This window comes from Sapajus apella, unplaced genomic scaffold (assembly GCF_009761245.1).
Source record: "Sapajus apella isolate SASKATOON/1434 unplaced genomic scaffold, GSC_monkey_1.0 scaffold39, whole genome shotgun sequence".
NCBI lineage: Eukaryota > Metazoa > Chordata > Mammalia > Primates > Cebidae > Sapajus > Sapajus apella.
The window spans coordinates 17,707,104-17,725,305 of record NW_022436979.1 but is presented as its reverse complement, the minus strand read 5'-3'; the positions used below and the strand labels follow the sequence as shown (position 1 = coordinate 17,725,305).

The window sequence follows — 18,202 nt, the reverse complement described above, 5'->3', positions numbered from 1 at the left end:
GCTGCCATTTGTGAACACAGCAGAACCTCATCCCAGCACTAGCCTGGAGGCAGTCCAGTCCATCAAGAACCAGATAAGAACCATGTACACTATGGCCCCTGGTAACAGGCCTACCAACTGCAGTCTCTACTGTAGACCCAGCATCAGACATGAGACTTTGATTCAATCCCACTCAACTATGACCTCAGAGGCAATCCTATCAGCTGGAGATCTAATGAAAAGACTTTAACCTGCCAAACCAATCTATGAAGACTGAAAGAGGAGTTTGCTCCTTCAAATGCACAGATATCAGTGCAAGGTTATTCAGATAACAAAGAATCAAGCAAACATGACACCACCAAAGGAAACTAATAAAGCTCCAATAACCAACTCCGTTCCCCACAAATGGATATGTGCAAATTGGCTAAAAAAGAATTCAAAAAAAATCTTAAACAAGCTCAATGAGATACCACAAAATACAGATAAACAACTAAATAAACTTAAAACAATGCATGAACAAAATGAGAAGTTTAATAAAGAAACAGAAACCATAAAAAAGAACAGAACAGAAATCCTAGAGCTGGAGAATACAATGACAGAACGAAATAACTCAGTAGGGGGTTTCAACAGCAGACTCAATTATGTAGAAGAAAGAATTGGTGAACAAAAAGATAGGTCATTTGAAAATAGTCAGAGGAACTAAAAGAAAACAAATTTGAAAAGAGTGAAGAAAGCATAAGGGACATACGGATACCATAAAAAAATGGGAATATATGAATTTTTTAGGAGTACCAGAAAAGTAGGAATGAGACAAAGTGCAGAAAGCTTATTGAAAGCAATACTGTATGGTATTACCTATAGATTTTCTGTATATTCCCTTTGTCAAATTGAGAAGATTCCTTTTTATTCCCAGTTTGCTAAGTTTTTTTTTTTTTTTTAATGAATGGCTCCTCAATTTTGTTAAATGCTATTGAGATGACATTTTTTCTCCTTTATTCTGTTAATGCGATGAATTATAATGATGGATCTTTGAATAATAGGTCAAATCTTATTTATAAATCCCACTTTGCCAAGACACATTACCTTTTTTATATTTTGGATTTAATTAGATAATATTTTGTTACAGATTTTTACATCTAAGTATGTTTGGAATATTGATCTTTTTTCTGATGCTATGAGAAGTTGCTATCTAAGTTTTGCTGAGCGTATAAAATGAGTCAAGAAGTGTTTCTTCCTCCTTTGTTTTTTAAAAGAGTTAGTTTATTATTGGTATTATTTCTTCCCTGGATGTTTGATATGATTCTTCGCTGAAACCATCTGGAATTAGAATTTTATTTGTAAAAATATTTTTGGAAATAAATTTAAGTTCTAAATAGATACAGAGGTATTAAGATTTTAAATTTCTTCTTGTGTCAGTTTTATTACATTGTGTATCTCATTAAATTCTCCATTACATCTAAATTATTGAATTTATTAGACTAAAGTTGCTCATAATATTCCTTTTGTGTCTTTCAATATCTATAGGATCTATAAATGCTATCTCCTTTTTTTTTAATCATATTGCTAATTTATGTTTTCTTGTAATCAGTTTTGTCAGGCTGATTAATTTTATTAATCTTTGCAAAGAACTAACTTTTGGCTTTATTCATTTTCTCTATTATTTGTCACTTCTACTTTATGGTCTTGTCCTCTTTTTATCTTCCTTTATTTCTGGTCTAATATGAGAATACTGCCAGTTCCTGAAAATGTCTGTTCCACTTATGCATTCCAGACTGGAGAAATAATTACAGGATGAGTCTGGGACCCGCTGAATCTACTGTAAGATGGACTTAGGCTGACTCCATTGATCACTTGACCTCCATACGCCCCTACTTTGACTGGTGAACTGTGGTGGATGTTTTGCATTTCTAGGAATTAGCATTAGTTCAGAGGGAGTATCCGGTACTCCCTGAAAATTCAGATTATTTCCCTCTCCCCCATGCAAGGTCATCCTGGTAAATTGTCTTTGGGAAAGGCTGGGAGAAATTTTTGTCAGTGTGATCAGGTCCTTACTCCAGGAAACATAGCCATTCATTTGAGGGTTCTGAGTGTGTACACAAACTCAAGTTTTGGAATTGACTGGGAGGTCATGAGTCTCTGGGGATTCAAATTAGACTTCTCTCCACTATACCTGGAACTCTCACTCATACAGAGCAAGTAAGAATTAGTAGAATTCTTGTCTGTTTCTTTTCTAGGAATACCATGATCAACCAGCCAAAGCCATAGGTCTCTGAGAACCAGACACTTCTGACTACCGCTTTGACTCTTCTGTCGATTTCGGTAACTATGCCAAAGACATAGCCACAATGTCTTTGACAATTAAGTGCTGCCTCTTGGCCCCTGCCACCCTGAGATCCAATTATCTCTTTGCATTTAGAGATTCCAGTTCGATGGCAGCAGCTCTCATTGTAATTTATGACCTCTAGAGAAGAGCGACTACAGAGCTCTTCAAGGATGCCAGGGCTCCCTTTCAAATGTATTTCGTGTAGTCATGGCAAAATCTGCCTCCTCTGGACCCACCTGGAGTGGGTGAGCAGGTATTACATGACAGGTGAACTCAAGCATTTCGATATTCCTAAACCGTTGGACGCCTTCTTCTACAGTATATGGAGGCATTTCTAGCTTTGCATATGTATTTAGTGTAGGTGACCCTTGGTTCCAAATGTGAGCCAACCAACTGAAAACAAACAAACAAACAAAACAAAAACCAGTACTTTATCCCTCCTCAGGGCACAGCACTGAATCCAGTACCCCCTGCTTAGTGAGCCTGTATCAATAATTGCAGCCTGATCCACTTTATGTTCCTTCCATCATCACACACCTTTAATACCCATTCCACACATATTCCCAGTCTGTGTAAGTTGGAAGAATCATGCACATTCCTGTAGGTCATATTTCGCACTTCACCCCTTAGAACTGACTGGGACTTAGGTCTATAGGCAAAGAGGTGACCGAGATAGGTCCCGAGGAGATTCAGCAGTACCTTGCAAGGCAGTCACCTCAGGAGGCCACTACAGGTTTTTCAAGCAAAGCAGAGCTAATCTCTTCATACAGGAGTAAAGGACTGCTTCTACTGGCAACGAAAACCGCAGAATTTAGAAGTTCCATGCCCCCAACTTCAGTGGGATGTTCCCATATGTCCCCATTCAAATTTTGGGGATTTTATTCTTTTCTAATCCATGCCTTCTCTTCAGAAAATGCCTTGTGATGTTGGCAATTCAATTTACGTTGTAATTCAGCCACTTACAGGGTAAGACTCTGGATTTGGTTTTCAGAAATCTTACCTGTGCGGTTATAGGAACTAAGGATTATCTTTACTTTCTTATGTCTATTTATTTTAAGCTCAAGTTACTTTTCTTTTCCTATGTTTTATTTTGGAAAATTCTATAATTGATTTTTATAACTTTCTTTTTTCACAACACAAGTATTAAAAGTACACATTTCCACTGAGTGTCTTGGCTCACACCTATAATCACAGCACTTTGGGAGGCCAAGGTGGGAGTATCACTTGAGCCCAAGAGTTGGATACCAGCCTGGACAAAATAGTGAGACCTCATCTCTAGCAAACAGAAAAAATTAGCCAGGCATGGTGGCACATGCTCGTGGTCCCAGCTACTTGGGAGGCTGGGGCGGGAGGATTATTTGAGCCCAGGAGGTTGTCACTACAGTGAGCCATGATCACACCCCTGCTCTCCAGCCTGGGTAACAGAGCAAGACCTTGTCTCAAAAAAAAAAAAAAAAAAAAAAAAAAAGTTTACATTTCCCTCTAAACATTATTTTAGCTGCATACCACAAATTATGATATGTTATTTTCATTATCATTCAGTTCAAAATATTTTCTAATTTCTCCCTGTGTTTTTTCCTTGACAATGGATTTTTTTTAGAATTGTATGGTTTAATTTCAAATATGTGGCATTTCAATAGATATTATGTTGTTAGATTTCTAATTTTACTCCACTGCATTCAGAAACCACTTATAAGATGTCAGTCTTTTGAAATTACTGATACTTCCTTTATGGTTAAGAATGTGGCCTATTTATTATGTTCTATCTATTATATTCCATTTACGACAGTCTAAGTGCATTTGGAAAGAAATAAAATGTATTCTGTTGTTGGGTCTAGTGGTTCTACAATATCAATTTGGTCAAGTTATTGGCAGTCTTGTTTAAATTTTCTATAACTTAATTATTTTTAGCAAGTTGTTCCAGCAATAGCTGCAAGAGGAGGGTTAAAATTCCCGACTATACGTGTGAGTTTGTTTATTTTGCTTTTAGTTCTGTGAGGTTCCTAATTACGTATTTTAGAAACTAAGCTGTGTCATTAGGTGTAGACATATATATTAACATTGTTTTATTCTGCGGAATTGACCCTTTTATGATTATGAAATGTCTCTCCTTGTCACTGATAACGCTTGTTTTGAAGTCTATATTATCTTCTGTTAATATAACCTTTCCAGTTATGTATTTTACCATCCTTTCGCTCACAGCCCATTGTGTCTATACATTTAATGTGCATCTTTTAGAGAACTTATAGTTGAGTCTGCTTTCTTATCCAATCTTCGCTTTTTATTTGAAATTTTTAGTGCACTTCATGTAATAATTGTTAATATGGTTTGGCTTAAGTCCACAATCTTGGTATTTGTTTCCTACCAGTCCAACCTGTTTTTAATCCTTTGATCCTTTGTTTAATATTTTCCTATCTTCTCTGAGGCTAATTAGTATTTCTAGTATTTTTTTTCTACTGGCTTTTATTGCTTTTAATTATAATAAAAACATATAACATGAAATTTACTATCATAGCCATTTTAAATGTATAGTTCAATAATGTTAAGTATATTCACATTGTTGCAAAACAGATCTCCAGAAATTTTTCATTTTGAAAATCTGAAACTCTATACCCATTAAACAAATCTCTTCTGCCCCCTCCCCTAACCCCTAGTAATTACCATTCTACTCTCTGTTTATAGAAATTTGATTACTTTAGATAATAAATATATGAGTAATTATATATTATTTGGCTTTTTGTGACTGAAGTGTTTCACTTAACATAATGTCCTCAAGGTTCATCCATGTTGAAATTTTATGATTTCTTTCTCTTTAAGCCTGAATAATATTTCAGGTATGTGTATATCACATTTTCTTTATCCATTCATTTGTCAACAGCAAGTTTAGTTGTTTCTATAGGTTGGCATTGTAAATAATCTGCAATGCTGCAATGCTCCCAAACTATCTGGGAGTGCAGGTGTCTCTTTGAAATTCTAATTTCAATTCTTCTGGATATATGCCCAAGGGTAGGGTCATTGTGTCATATGTTAGCTCCATTCTCACTTTCTGAGGAACGTCTATACTGTTTTCCATAGTGATTGCATCACTTTACATTCCCACCAACAATAAATAAGAATTACAGTTTCTCCACATACTCAACATTTATACTTTTCTTAAAAAATAATAATTCTTTGAATAAGTATAAGGTGTTATCTCACTGTGGTTTTAAATTGCATCCCTGATAATCAGTAATGTTGAGCACCTTATAATATACCTGTTGGCCATTTGTATATGTTCTTTGGAGAAATATCTATTCAAGATCTTTGCCCATTTTCTCATTATTGGTTTTTTGCTGTAAGATTGTAGGAGTTCCATGTATGTATAGGAAATTAACTCATTATCAGACATATAGTTTGTAAATATTTTATTTGTGTCATAAGTTGTCTCTTCATTTTGTTGTTTCCTTTGCTGTGCAGAAAGTGTTTACTTCAATATCCCATTTATCTATTTTTGCTTTTGCTACTGACACATTTGATATTATATCCATAAAATCATTGCCAGGAGCAATGTCTTGAAGATTTTCCCTCATGTTTGCTTCTAAGTGTTTTGAAGTTTCGGGTCTTACCTTTAAATCTCTACTCCCTGTTCATGGGATCTTTGCATTATGGTGTAAGATAGGGGTCCAGTTTATTCCTTTTGAATGTGAATTTCCAGTTTTCCCAGCATCATTTGTGCAAGAGACTGTCCTTTCCTCATTGTGTATTCTTGATGCCTTTGTTGAAGATCAATTGACTGTGAATGTGTGGGTTTATTTCCAGGCTCTCCATTCTGTTCTGTTGTTCTTTGTGTCTGTCTTTATGCCAATACCAAACTGTGTTGATTATTGTAGCTTGCTAATGTATTTCGAAATCAGAAAGTGTGATGCCTCCAGCTTTACTGTTCTTTTTCAAGATTGCTTTGGCTATTCTGGGTCTTTTGTTTTTCCATATGAATTCTAGAATTTTTTCTCTTTAAGAAATTTCACTGGGATTTTGATGGGAATAATGTTGAATCTACAGATTGCTTTGGTTGGTATGGACATCTAAATAATATTAATTCTTTCAATCCATGAACACAGATTATTTTTCCATTTATTTGTGTCTTCTTCAATTTCTTTCATCAGTGTATTGTAGCTTTCAGTGTACAGGTTTTTCACTACCTTGGTTAAGTTTATTCCTAAGTAATTTATTCTTTTTGATGCTATTGTAAATGGAATTTTTCTTCTTATTTTCTTTTACAGATAGTTCATTGCTACTATGTGGAAATGCAACTGTTTCTTGTATATTGATTTTGTATTCTACAACTTTACTAAATTAGTTTATTAGTTGTAGTTTTTTGGTGGAATCTTAAGGGATGTATATAATTATGTCACTGGCAAACAGAGATGATTTAACTTCTTCCTTTACCGTTTGGATGCCTTTTGTTTCTTTTTCTTGACTACATCTAACTAGACGTGCCAATACTATTTTGAATAGAAATGGTGAGAGTGGGTATCTTTTTCTTGTTCCTGATCTCAGAGGAAAAACTTTCAGTTTTTCACTGTTGAGTATTGTGTCAGTTGTGGGCTTGCCATATGTGGCCTTTATTGTGCTGAGGTAAACTATTTCTATACCTAACTTGCTTAGAGTTTTTTTTTTTTTTAATCATGAAAGAAGAATAAATTTTGTTAAATGCATTTTCTGCATCACTTGGGATGATCATGCGATTTTTATCCTTCTTTTTGTTAATGTGGTGTATCACATTTACAGATTAGTGCACGTTGAATCATCCTCGCATTCCAGGGATAAATCCCACTTGATCATGATGTATAATTCTTTTAATGTTATATCAAATGCAGTTTACTAGTATTTTGTTGAGGGTTTTTGCATCTATAGTCATCAGGCATATTGGCCTGTAATTTTCTTTTTTTGTAATATTCTTGTCTAACTTTGGTATAAGGGTAACATTGGCTTCATAAAATGAATCTGGAGGTATTTCTTCCTCTTCAACTTTTTGGAAGAATTTGAACAAAAATTAGCATTCCTTCCTTAACTTCAATCACATCTACATTTTTACTTCTTCTCTCATTAAACATACGTTGTGTCATGGATGTTACAATTTACAATTATTTGTATCGTATATCTAATAGCCAATTTGTGTGTTATTCTTAATACCTTTCAACATTTTAAAGTTTTAAAGTTTAGAAATCTTTTAACTTTTACACTAAAATTAAGAATGACTTATATAACACCATTACAGTGGTACAGTATATTTTTTCTTTTTATTTACCTTTGTAAGGTGAGCTCTATAATTTCATGTTTTGCATTTTTATTTAGCAGTACTTAGCTTCAACTTGAGAAGGTCTCCTTTGCATTCCTGTAAAGCAGTTCTGGTGGTAATGGACTCCCTCAGTTTTTTTTTTGTCTGGGAACATCTTTATCTCTCTCTCATTTCTAAGAGACAGTTTTGCCAGGTATACAATTCTTGGTTGACAATTTCTTTCAGTACTTTGTATATATCATCCCACTCCTTTCTGACAAGCAAAGTTTCTCCTGAGAAATCTTTTGGTAGCCTTAATGGAGCTCCCTTATACATGACACATTAGTTTTCTGATGCTTTCAAAATTTTGTTTTTCATTTTTGACAACGATTTGATTATAGTGTGTTTTGGAGCAGACTTATTTGGATTAATTTTATTTGAGGTTATTTGGAATTCATGAATCTGGATGCCCATTTCCTTCCCTAGAATTGGCAAGTTTGGAGCTATTATTTTCTTAAATAAGGCTTTTTTTTTTTTTTTTCAGGAGAGACAGGGTCTCACTGTGTTGCCCAAGCTAGCCTTGAACCTTTGGCTATATGCAATCCTGTCACCTTGGCTTTCTAAAGAGCTGGGATTACGGGCACAAGCCATTGTGCCAAGCCTATTTACTTAAATAAGTTTTTTAGTCATCTTTTTCTCTGTTCTTCTTTTGCAGCTTTCATAATGTTTATATTGGTTCACTTGATGATGTTCCATAAGCTCCTGAGACATTCCTTACTCTTTTTGCTTCCTTTTTCTTTTTGTTCTTCTGACTGGATAATTCCTTTTTCTAATTAGTTAATTTAGTTTTTAAATTGACTTATAACAATTGTATATATTTGTTTTGTACAATGTTTTGAAATATGTATATGTATAAAAATGACTTGATTAAGCTAATTAACATATGCATTACCTCACATTCTTACCATTTTTGTGGTGAGGACATTTAAAATCTACTCTCTTAGCAATTTTCAAGAATGTAATACATTTCTATTGATGATAGTGACCATGTTTTATAACAGAACTCTTGAACTTACTCCTCGTCTCTAACTAAAATTTTGTGCCCTTTGATGAACATCTCCCCATACTTCCCACCCCAGACCTTGGGGACCATTATTCTACTCTCTACTTCTACGAGATTGACTTTTTTAGATTCCACATATAAGTGACAGCAATACTGTATTTTTGTTCCTAGCTATTTGACTTAACATTATGTCCTCCAGTTCACATATGTTGTGCAAATGACAGATTTATCTTCTTTATTAAGGCAGAATCATATTTCATTGTGTGTGTGTATATATATATATATATATATATATATATATATATATATATACATACACCATACTTTTTTATTCATTCATTCATTAATGAACACTTAGGTTGATTTTATATCTTGGCTATTGCAAATAATGCCATTGCAGTGAACATGGATCTTTGATTACTTAAAAAGAAGGTTTTTCCCACAAGCAAGTAGTTTTCTATATTTGTCTTTGAAGCTTTTTACTTATCACTCTGGTTAAATAAATGAGATAATGACTTCTGATCCTATTTAGTTATGTGTTTTAAGATTTTTTATATTTTTGACAAACTTCCCCAATGGAATTCCAAATTAAGTCTCTTGTATGTTGTGTTAACTCTGGGATTTTTCAGTTGGGAAAGATCAAATGATTTGCTTTTTACCTTGTGTAAGAGAGATATTAAGCTAATTAGGGTTATTTGATAAATTATTTGAAATGCATGGACAAATAAAAATGAAGCTAAATATTCTTTAAGTTATACTTATGGATATGTTATCGATGTGAGTGTTCTAAAAACTGCATGAGACTCCTAGATTCCTATTATGTTATCAGTCATAATTTTGATATTTTTAAATGTTGTATGCTACAGAAATAACCAATTTTCCTTGTCCATTGCTTGCTATAATATACTCTCATTGAATTTTTAACTGTGTTTCTTCTATGTCTTTGTCATCCACTGTTACTGTTTTTATTCTTCTCTAAAAGCCTTTGCAATCAGCTGCAGTTCAAAATTGCTTCTTCAGGGAGATTTAGGAAAAAGATTGACAAGTACTCTGAAATACAGGTTTCTGATAACTTTAAGATCGTATCATTGGACTGAGTAAGAACTTTTAGAGCTCTAATAAAGAAACTGATGGGTTCATAAAATTGCCAGTGCAACATCAAGCAGAATAAGAATTAATTTTCTGGGGATAGGCACGGTGGCTCATGCCTGTAATCCCAGCACTTTGAGAGGCCAAGGTGGGCAGATCACCTGAGGTCAGGAGTTCGAGACCAGCCTGGCCAACATGGTGAAACTCCATCTCTACTGAAAATACAAAAATTAGTCAGGTGTGGTGGCCCATGGCCTGTAATCCCAGCTACTCTGGAGGCTGAGACAGGAGAATCGATTGAACCCTGGGGCTGGAGGTTGCAATGAACTGAGATTACGCCACTGTACTCCAGCCTGGGAAGCAGAGTGACAATCTGTCTCAAAAAAAAAAAGAAGTTTTTTTGTCTGAAACATTGCTGATTTTTTTATGTTTTGTTTTCCAGATTTAAGGAAATGTTTTGTAAGGCTATATATAATTTACAACAATCTGGTAAATTTTACTTTTGTAAAAAAAAATTTACTTTTTTTTTTTTCTATGGACCTGATCCCTCTAGAATTTGGAAACTATTGTTGAGTATTTTTTATGGCAATGTAATTATTTGAATAAGTTCAGTAAGAATCTGTTCTTCTTGTAACAGTACACAATTGGAAACACTGGTTATACTATCAAAGCTATGACTGGAACATCATGTTTTCTGATAAGCAGCCATCTTTGAAGAGTAGGCTTGATTTTCTACAGCCAATAAATCCCTTGGGAGGAAAAAACTGTCCTGGTACCTTGAATAAACAGTTCACATGGTTGCCTCACTGCAACCTCTGCCCCGCCAAGTTCAAGTGATTCTCCTGCTTCAGCCTCCTGAGTAGCTGGAATTATAGGTGTCTGGCATGATGCCCAGCTAATTTTTGTATTTTTAGTAGAGACAGGTTTCACTGTGTTGGCCAGGTTGGTCTCGAACTCCTGACCTCAAGTGATCTGGCCACCTCGGCCTCCCATACTGCTAGGATTACAGGCATGAGTCACTGCTCCTGGCCTGTTTTCAAGTATTTTATTCCTTTTGATGCCATAGTAAATGAGACTGTTTTCTTAATTTTATTTTTAGACTGTTTATTGTTACTGTACAGAAACACACTGATTTTTGGATGATTTTGTATGTGTGTGTGTAATCTTTAGGAGTTTCCACATGTAAGATCATGTCATTGGCAAACAGAGACGATTTTATTTTTTACTTTATAATTCTCTTGCCTAGTTGTCTGGCTGGGACTTGCAGTTTGTTGAATAGATGTGTTTAGATGGAGCAATCTTGTCTTATTACTGCTCTTAGAGGAAATGCTTTCAGCTTTTCACCATTGGGCACGAAGTCAGCTGTGGACTTTTCAAATGTAGCCTTTATTATGTTGAGGTTGTTTCCTCTTTCTCTGCTGACCTTTTAGTCAAACCTCTTTGTAATTTTTTTGTTTAGTAGTTTCTCTGAGAATTACAATATGCACCCTTATTACAGTCTAGTTAGAATTAATATTCAGTCCCTTTACATTTTACTCTTGAAATCTGACTTCTCCCATTTCATAAGTTTCAAAAACATTCACAACAACTAAATTCCACTTAAACATTCTACCCCCTTCATTTAAGCCGTTGTTTTTATATCTTTTAATTCTTCATAAGTCATCACTCTTATGATAGTGTTATTGTTTTTACTTTAAGCAGTTATTTTTAAGGATATTTATAAAAGAAAAACATAGTCTTTTATATTTACTCACATATTAATCATTTACAATCCTTTTTTTCTTCCTGTGTGTATTAATTTTCATCTTGTGTTATTTTCTTTCAACCTAAAGAACATTCTTTCGTATTTTTTTTTGTAGTACAGGCCTGTTGGTAACTAATTCTGTCCTCTTTTGTTTATCTGAAAATGTCCTTATGTCATCTTACATTTTAAAGAAAAATTTTATAAAGCACATTCTGTATGATTTTAATCCCCTAACATTTATTAAGGTCCGAATTCCAGCGCCTAACCATAAGGAGGACAGATGGCATGTGTGCCATGGTCGGTGATTGGGACAAGCACTCTAAGGAGCTAGGACTGCCGATGTTTAGGGAAGGTGAGGGTTGACATGGACCAACAAGGGGCCACCAGGGCTGCCAAAGCTGGGATGGATTCATAGGACCAACCAGGGTGGAAGCCAGCTGACATGGGCTGACTTGGGACATCACTTTCAAATTGGATTGATTCTACAGCTAGAAATGACCTTAAAGCTTCTGTCGCTTTTCAGAGGTGCAAACTGAAGCCTGGAAAGGCAGTTTTCTCAGAATCACACAATCGCACCATACCAGGATCCGGGCTCTGGAGTCACCTTTCTCTTTCTCTCTCTCTAAGACTCTTTTCCTTCCGTCTCACCTGGCTCTCCATGAAGGCGAGGCACCAGAGTGCTGACGCATCTGGACAGCGCATTCCTGAGAGCTCATGCATGTCCCTAGAGAGACTTGCAGTAGCTTTAAGACAAAGGTTGTTTCAACTTGTGGAGTAAATTTTTCATACTTTGCATTATCTAAGTGAAACCCCTGTGGACAATTTCTTTACGGTATTGCCAACCGTTGAAAACAAGTTGCAATAAGCACTTACAAGCATTAGGTGCTGACGACCACTTCTAAGTGAAGACAGCCAGATCATAGACACATAGGTTTCGGATCACAAGACTTTGGGCACTTAATATTAATCACCTGAATGACAGATTTCTTTTACCTCTTGCTTTTTAGCTTTCATTTCCAACCTTTTCTAGGTTAGAAGGTTCAAGACCCGGAGTCTGGCTGTGAGCAACCCTAGGATTTACTTGGTTTGAATTCAATCCCATCTGTCTCCTTCTTCATATATTGGTATGCATATTAAAGATTCATGTTGGCAATCATTTATTGATCCAAAGCTTTGGCGACATTGTCTAAACATGGTCATCGAACAATATGATCATAAACGTTATCATAAAACAAAGATGACCCCACCCCAGACACATTGCAACAATCTCTGTGGAGCCTTGGGAGCCTCTGGGCATCTGTGGACACATTAATCTGAAGCAAGTTACTCCGAGTTGACACCCACGATAGCTCAGTGAGACACTCAGGGAGGCATATTTTGGGTGCACCCTTGTTAGTGGTGGAGAAAAGTGGAATCCCCTCTTATATTCATCTTTAAAATTTGGAGTGCTTAACCTCTCCCAAAGTGAGCTCAGAAGCCATCCCAAAGTAAGCCATCTGGACTGCTACTGCTACTCCAGCCTCACGGTCCAGACAATCCCTGAGCCTCTCTGGAACTCACGGAGCACAGGTATCTGGGCCTCCTACGGAAGAAGTTCTCCTGCTAGCACGTGTGATGCTGTTTCCAGGATGCCCATCAAACCCATCAGCACACACCTGCCTTTTCCCCTCCCCTCTCATCCTTTGCTTCCCCTTCCCTTCCCTTCCCATCTCTTCCTTTTCTTCCCACCCTTTCCCTTCCCTTCCCTTCTCATCCCTTCTTCCCTTGCCTCCCTTTCCCTTCTTCTCTTCCCTCCCTTTTCCTTCTTCCCTTCTCTTCTTCCCTTCGTTTTCCCTTTCTTTCCCTTCCCTTTCCTTTCTTTCCCTTTCATTCCCTTCCCTTTCCTTTCTTTTCCTTTTATTCCCTTCCCTTTCCTTTCTTTTCCTTTCATTTCCTTCCCTCCCCTCCCTCCCGTTCCCTTCTTCCCTTCCCTTCCCTTCTTCCCTTCCCTTCCCTTCCCTTCCCTCCCCTCTCTCCCTTCCTCCCTCCATCCCTCCATCTGTCCCTCCATCCCTCCATCTGTTCCTCCATCCCTCCATCTGCTCCTCCATCCCTCCATCTGACCCTCCATCCCTCCATCTGACCCTCCATCCCTCCATCTGCTCCTCCATCCCTCTGTCTGTCCCTCCATCCCTCCGTCTGTCCCTCCATCGCTCCGTCTGTCCCTCCATCCCTCCATCTGCTCCTCCATCCCTCCATCTGCTCCTCCATCCCTCCATCTGTCCCTCCATCCCTCCATCTGTCCCTCCATCCCTCCATCTGCTCCTCCATCCCTCCATCTGTCCCTCCCTCCCTCCATCTGTTCCTCCATCCCTCCGTCTGTTCCTCCATCCCTCCGTCTGCTCCTCCATCCCTCTGTCTGTCCCTCCATCCCTCCGTCTGTCCCTCCATCGCTCCGTCTGTCCCTCCATCCCTCCATCTGCTCCTCCATCCCTCCGTCTGTTCCTCCATCCCTCCGTCTGTCCCTCCATCCCTCCGTCTGTCCCTGCATCCCTCCGTCTGTCCCTGCATCCCTCCGTCTGTCCCTGCATCCCTCCGTCTGGCCCTGCATCCCTCCGTCTGTCCCTCCATCCCTCCGTCCCTCCGTCTGTCCCTCCATCCCTCCATCCCTCCGTCTGCTCCTCCATCCCTCCGTCTGTTCCTCCATCCCTCCGTCTGCTCCTCCATCCCTCCGTCTGTCCCTGCATCCCTCCATCTGTCCCTCATCCCTCCATCTGTCCCTGCATCCCTCCATCTGTCCCTGCATCCCTCCATCTGTCCCTGCATCCCTCCATCTGTTCCTCCATCCCTCCGTCTGTCCCTCCATCCCTCCGTCTGTCCCTCCATCCCTCCGTCTGTCCCTCCATCCCTCCGTCTGTCCCTCTATCCCTCCGTCTGTTTCTCCATCCCTCCCTCGTGTTTATAGCAACAATAATACCACACAGCTCAAAGAAATAAGAATAACATTGTTTTCAAAGTAACAGCCAATTAGAATAAACTTTCCTTTTCCTTATTTTTTAATAAGAAAAAAAAATTATTTAATTGTAAAAAGCATGACCTCTTATTGGACAAAAGAATTCTGATCCTTGGCGAACTCCCCTGAGATGGGAGTGGTAATTTAGCCGGTGTTTCTCTTGCAGCATAATATAAAAAGTGTCATGGCGATCCTGTGTATAGGCTTGACTTAAATACAGCAGAGAAAGAGAAGGAGAACACACACAAGCAGAGGGCAGAGGCGGGACAGGCATTTTGGGGTTGATCAAGCGTGGCCGGTGTGGCTGGTGTCTATCTTCCTTCCCTGGTAAGCTTGCCTGGAGCCTTGGAAGTTTCCTCAGGACCCAGGCCATGTTATAATGTTAATAACATCTAACATTTGCTAAACACTTGCTATGGACCATGCACGTTTTATGTCTTTTTTTTTTTTTGAGGTAGGGTCTCACTCTGTTGCCTAGCCTGGAGTGTAGTAATACAATCATAGCTTACTGCAGACTTGAACTCCTGTGCTCACGCAATCCTCCCACCTCAGCCTCCCATGTAGCTGGGACCAGGCACATGCCACTATGCCTAGCTAATTAAAAAAATTTTTTTAAAGAGGGGGTCTTGCTAGGTTGCCCAGCCTGGTCTCAACCTCCTAGCCTCAAGCAAAATTCCCACCTTGGCCTCCCAAAGTGGGCCACTGCACTCGGCCGTGTTTTACAAGCCTTTACATGCATTGTGTCATTCAATTTTCTGTAGCATGACAGAGCCGCTCTAGGCAACCCCCAGAATCTGGGGACTTGGCTAAGTCTGTCTGCTCCCAGCTCACGTCTGCCTCCCATCGCCTCCCCCTGCCTCCCGCTCCGCCTGGCCCTCCCCGTCCTGAAGCCTGCGTGCTCGTGCTCGCTCTGCTTTTCCATCTCCAGCTCTCGCCCTCCAGTTCTCTGTTTCATTTCCATCCTCTTGGGGCAAAGCTGCTTCAGGCCATTCTGCCAGCAATGAGTTCCCGTTGTCCAACTCTGGAAGCTTCTCCTTGGCTGTAGGGCTCTCCTACAAAGCACCTCCTCCTATGGGAGCAGCAGATAAATCATATTTGAAAAATAAAATAACGCTGCATATAAAAAAATAAGCAGCCAAGACATAGACAAATAATTATTTCTAAGGGCTGTGACTACGGAGACATGGCTGGGAAATTTACAAACAGGCCCACCGGAACGTATTGTTTCCTGTTTATGCCCTGAGTCCAGAGGTTTGCGTTACTAAATTACAAGGGAAAAAGTTTAAATGAGGCCACAAGGTGGGATAACATCAAATTAAAATTGTGCTCTTTTCCTTGGTTCCTCCCTTTGGTTAGCCCAACTGCAAAGGGAGTGTTGACTTTGTCATCTTCTAAAATTCCATCTCTGTGGGTGCTTGTATTCCTGGAACATTCACCAAAAATAATAAGACTGAACTCTCTCCCCTGGTGTTAATTCTGGGTTGTTTGGGAACCTGGCTTATCGGAAGGAGTCGGTCTCTGGACTTTCTAGTAAAGGGTGAGTATAGATGTGTGGAAAAGGGGGTGCTGTTCCTTTAAATTCTGAAAGTGAACTTGGCTCAGGAAGGCCAGCAGCTCAAGGTCCAGCCCCTGGAAGAGAGAATAGCTACAGATTCTCCATCCTCAGCCTCTGCAAGGCGACGGCTGTGCCAACCGGGCTCTGGCAGGCTCCTGGCAGCATGGCAGTGAAGCTTGGGACCCTCCTGCTGGTCCTCGTGCTGGGCCTGGCCCAGCCGGCCTCTGCCCGCCGGAAGCTGCTGGTGTTTCTGCTGGACGGTTTTCGCTCAGACTATATCAGTGATGAGGCGCTGGAGTCATTGCCTGGTTTCAGAGAGATCGTGAGCAGAGGAGCAAAAGTGGATTACTTGACCCCAGACTTCCCTAGCCTCTCATATCCCAATTACTATACCCTAATGACTGGTGAGTACCATGTGCTCTTCTGGGCAGGGAGGGGATGGCTGGAGTCCAGCAGGGAGCAGGGAGCTCCTGGCATCAGAGTCTTATGGAAATGCTCTGGGTTCTGTACTCCTTTGGGACATCAAAGGTAGATAGGAAATTTGCGATCTTGGCTGAGAAGACGTTTGTTTTCGCGGTTATATTGGTTCCCAAAAGTCATCCCAAGGACCTGTCTTGGGTTCTCAGTGTGGAGGACAGAGGACGACAGAAATAGATGATATTTGATGATATTAAAAGTGGTTGTTTATTTTAGAAAGAGAAATTCTAACGAACTCCATATTTTCTAAGTTCAAGTTTGCGAAATCAACAGATCTTCATGCATCCGTCCCAAGTTCCTTCTGTCCCTTTGCTCTGCAGTCATGTCATCCTGGAGTCATGAGGGCTTGCTTTTCGGTGTGTTAGACTGTGAAACTACCTTTGGGCCCTCAGAGGGGAGGAGTGCTCCTGCATTACGTGGGGAAGAAGGGGATTTTTAGGCCATATCCTTCCCTGTACCTTAGCAATGCCACCGTCCTCTTCTCTTGCCTTTTTTGGCCAGGTAAAATGATACGGAGAAGAAAAAAGAACTGTGTAGTTCAGGGTCCCATGTATGATTTGCAGCATCTGTGAAAGACCAACCAACAAAAACTCAGCAAAACAAATAAACCCCAGCCAACCCCGACTGCCTGGGCTTGGGGTAGCTGGTTTTCCTAAGTACAGCCTTTGGCTGGAATTGCCAGAACTCCAAAAGTGACTCCATGAACCTGAGCCTCTATCTGCCATAGAATGTGCAGCCGTCTCCCTGCTCACAGAGTTGGATTCCCAGTTTCTGGTTTGTTTTTCAGCTAACCTTTGTAAGGGCAGCGAGAGGCTCCTAGAAAGAATTTAGCAAACTATCCAGAGACACTCTTAAGAATGCACTGTTATTGCTGGTTATGTGAGACTCAGCTCTGTGCTCTGAGCACGGGGAGAGCTCTACCCATTATGTTAACAGAAAGAGAATGAGATCTCTGATATCTCCTTATGGATCTCCACAGAGCACTAAAGCTGAAGGAATCTGAAACACACATTTATATTTCTGACTCTGTGCATAGATACTATATACACATGTATGTAAAAATGCCGTAAACTGATGCCCCAAATTGAAGAGAAGAGATACTTTGGAGAAATAAAAGTGAAGGCATGAAAGAGAAAACAATTCAGACGGCACACCAGCAAGGAAGTTATGTATTTGTTTTTTATTTCCACAACAAACACAAAAAAGCCAGCCTCTAAGATACACAGAATTAACAAAAGTCTCTCGCCTCCTTGGCACGCCTCTCCCTTTGCAGGGAAGCGGTTTGCAGGCTGCTGGGTCACACATAGATGCGATTGTGTGCATGGTGGACTCCAGCTCTGCACAGCGACTTCACACACGCAGCCCACCCCCACTCCAGCTGTCTTTCAGAGCCTCGCTGGGGGACCCGATTCATAAACTGCCACGCCACGTGCAGCTTCTGCAATCTCAGTGGAAAATGAACAAAATCCATTTTAGAAAGGACTCCAGTGAGTAAAAGGACCATTACAGATTCCACAGAGACACTAAGCCTTTTGTTTGTGAGACCCACACTCCTGATATCGACACAAGGGATCATCTGCACACAGCCTCCGTCGTGCTTAGACACACCTTCGTTTCAGGCTGTGGGTGTTTCTCCTTGGCTTGTCCTGAGAGAAGAGTCCCTTCCATTAGGGGCAGCACAGGTCCCGTGAGTGTCTGGCAAAGATCTCAGCCTCGCTTTCAA

General features: G+C 39.6%; 1 protein-coding gene across 6 annotated transcripts in view; it reads left to right on the top strand.

Annotated features, from left to right (window-relative positions):
• Positions 1 to 18,202, top strand: part of ENPP6 (ectonucleotide pyrophosphatase/phosphodiesterase 6) — a 235,352-nt gene that overhangs the window by 88,942 nt on the left and 128,208 nt on the right. The window contains exon 1 of one of the 6 annotated variants that reach the window (XM_032298749.1): positions 16,017 to 16,406. The exons of 4 other annotated variants lie outside the window; for them this stretch is intronic. In XM_032298749.1, the coding sequence (XP_032154640.1) occupies positions 16,166 to 16,406 (241 nt within the window). In that variant the 5' untranslated portion in view covers positions 16,017 to 16,165. Of the gene's footprint in view, positions 1 to 16,016; positions 16,407 to 18,202 lie in introns of those variants that run through there. One more of the 6 variants, XM_032298747.1, reaches the window with a different exon arrangement.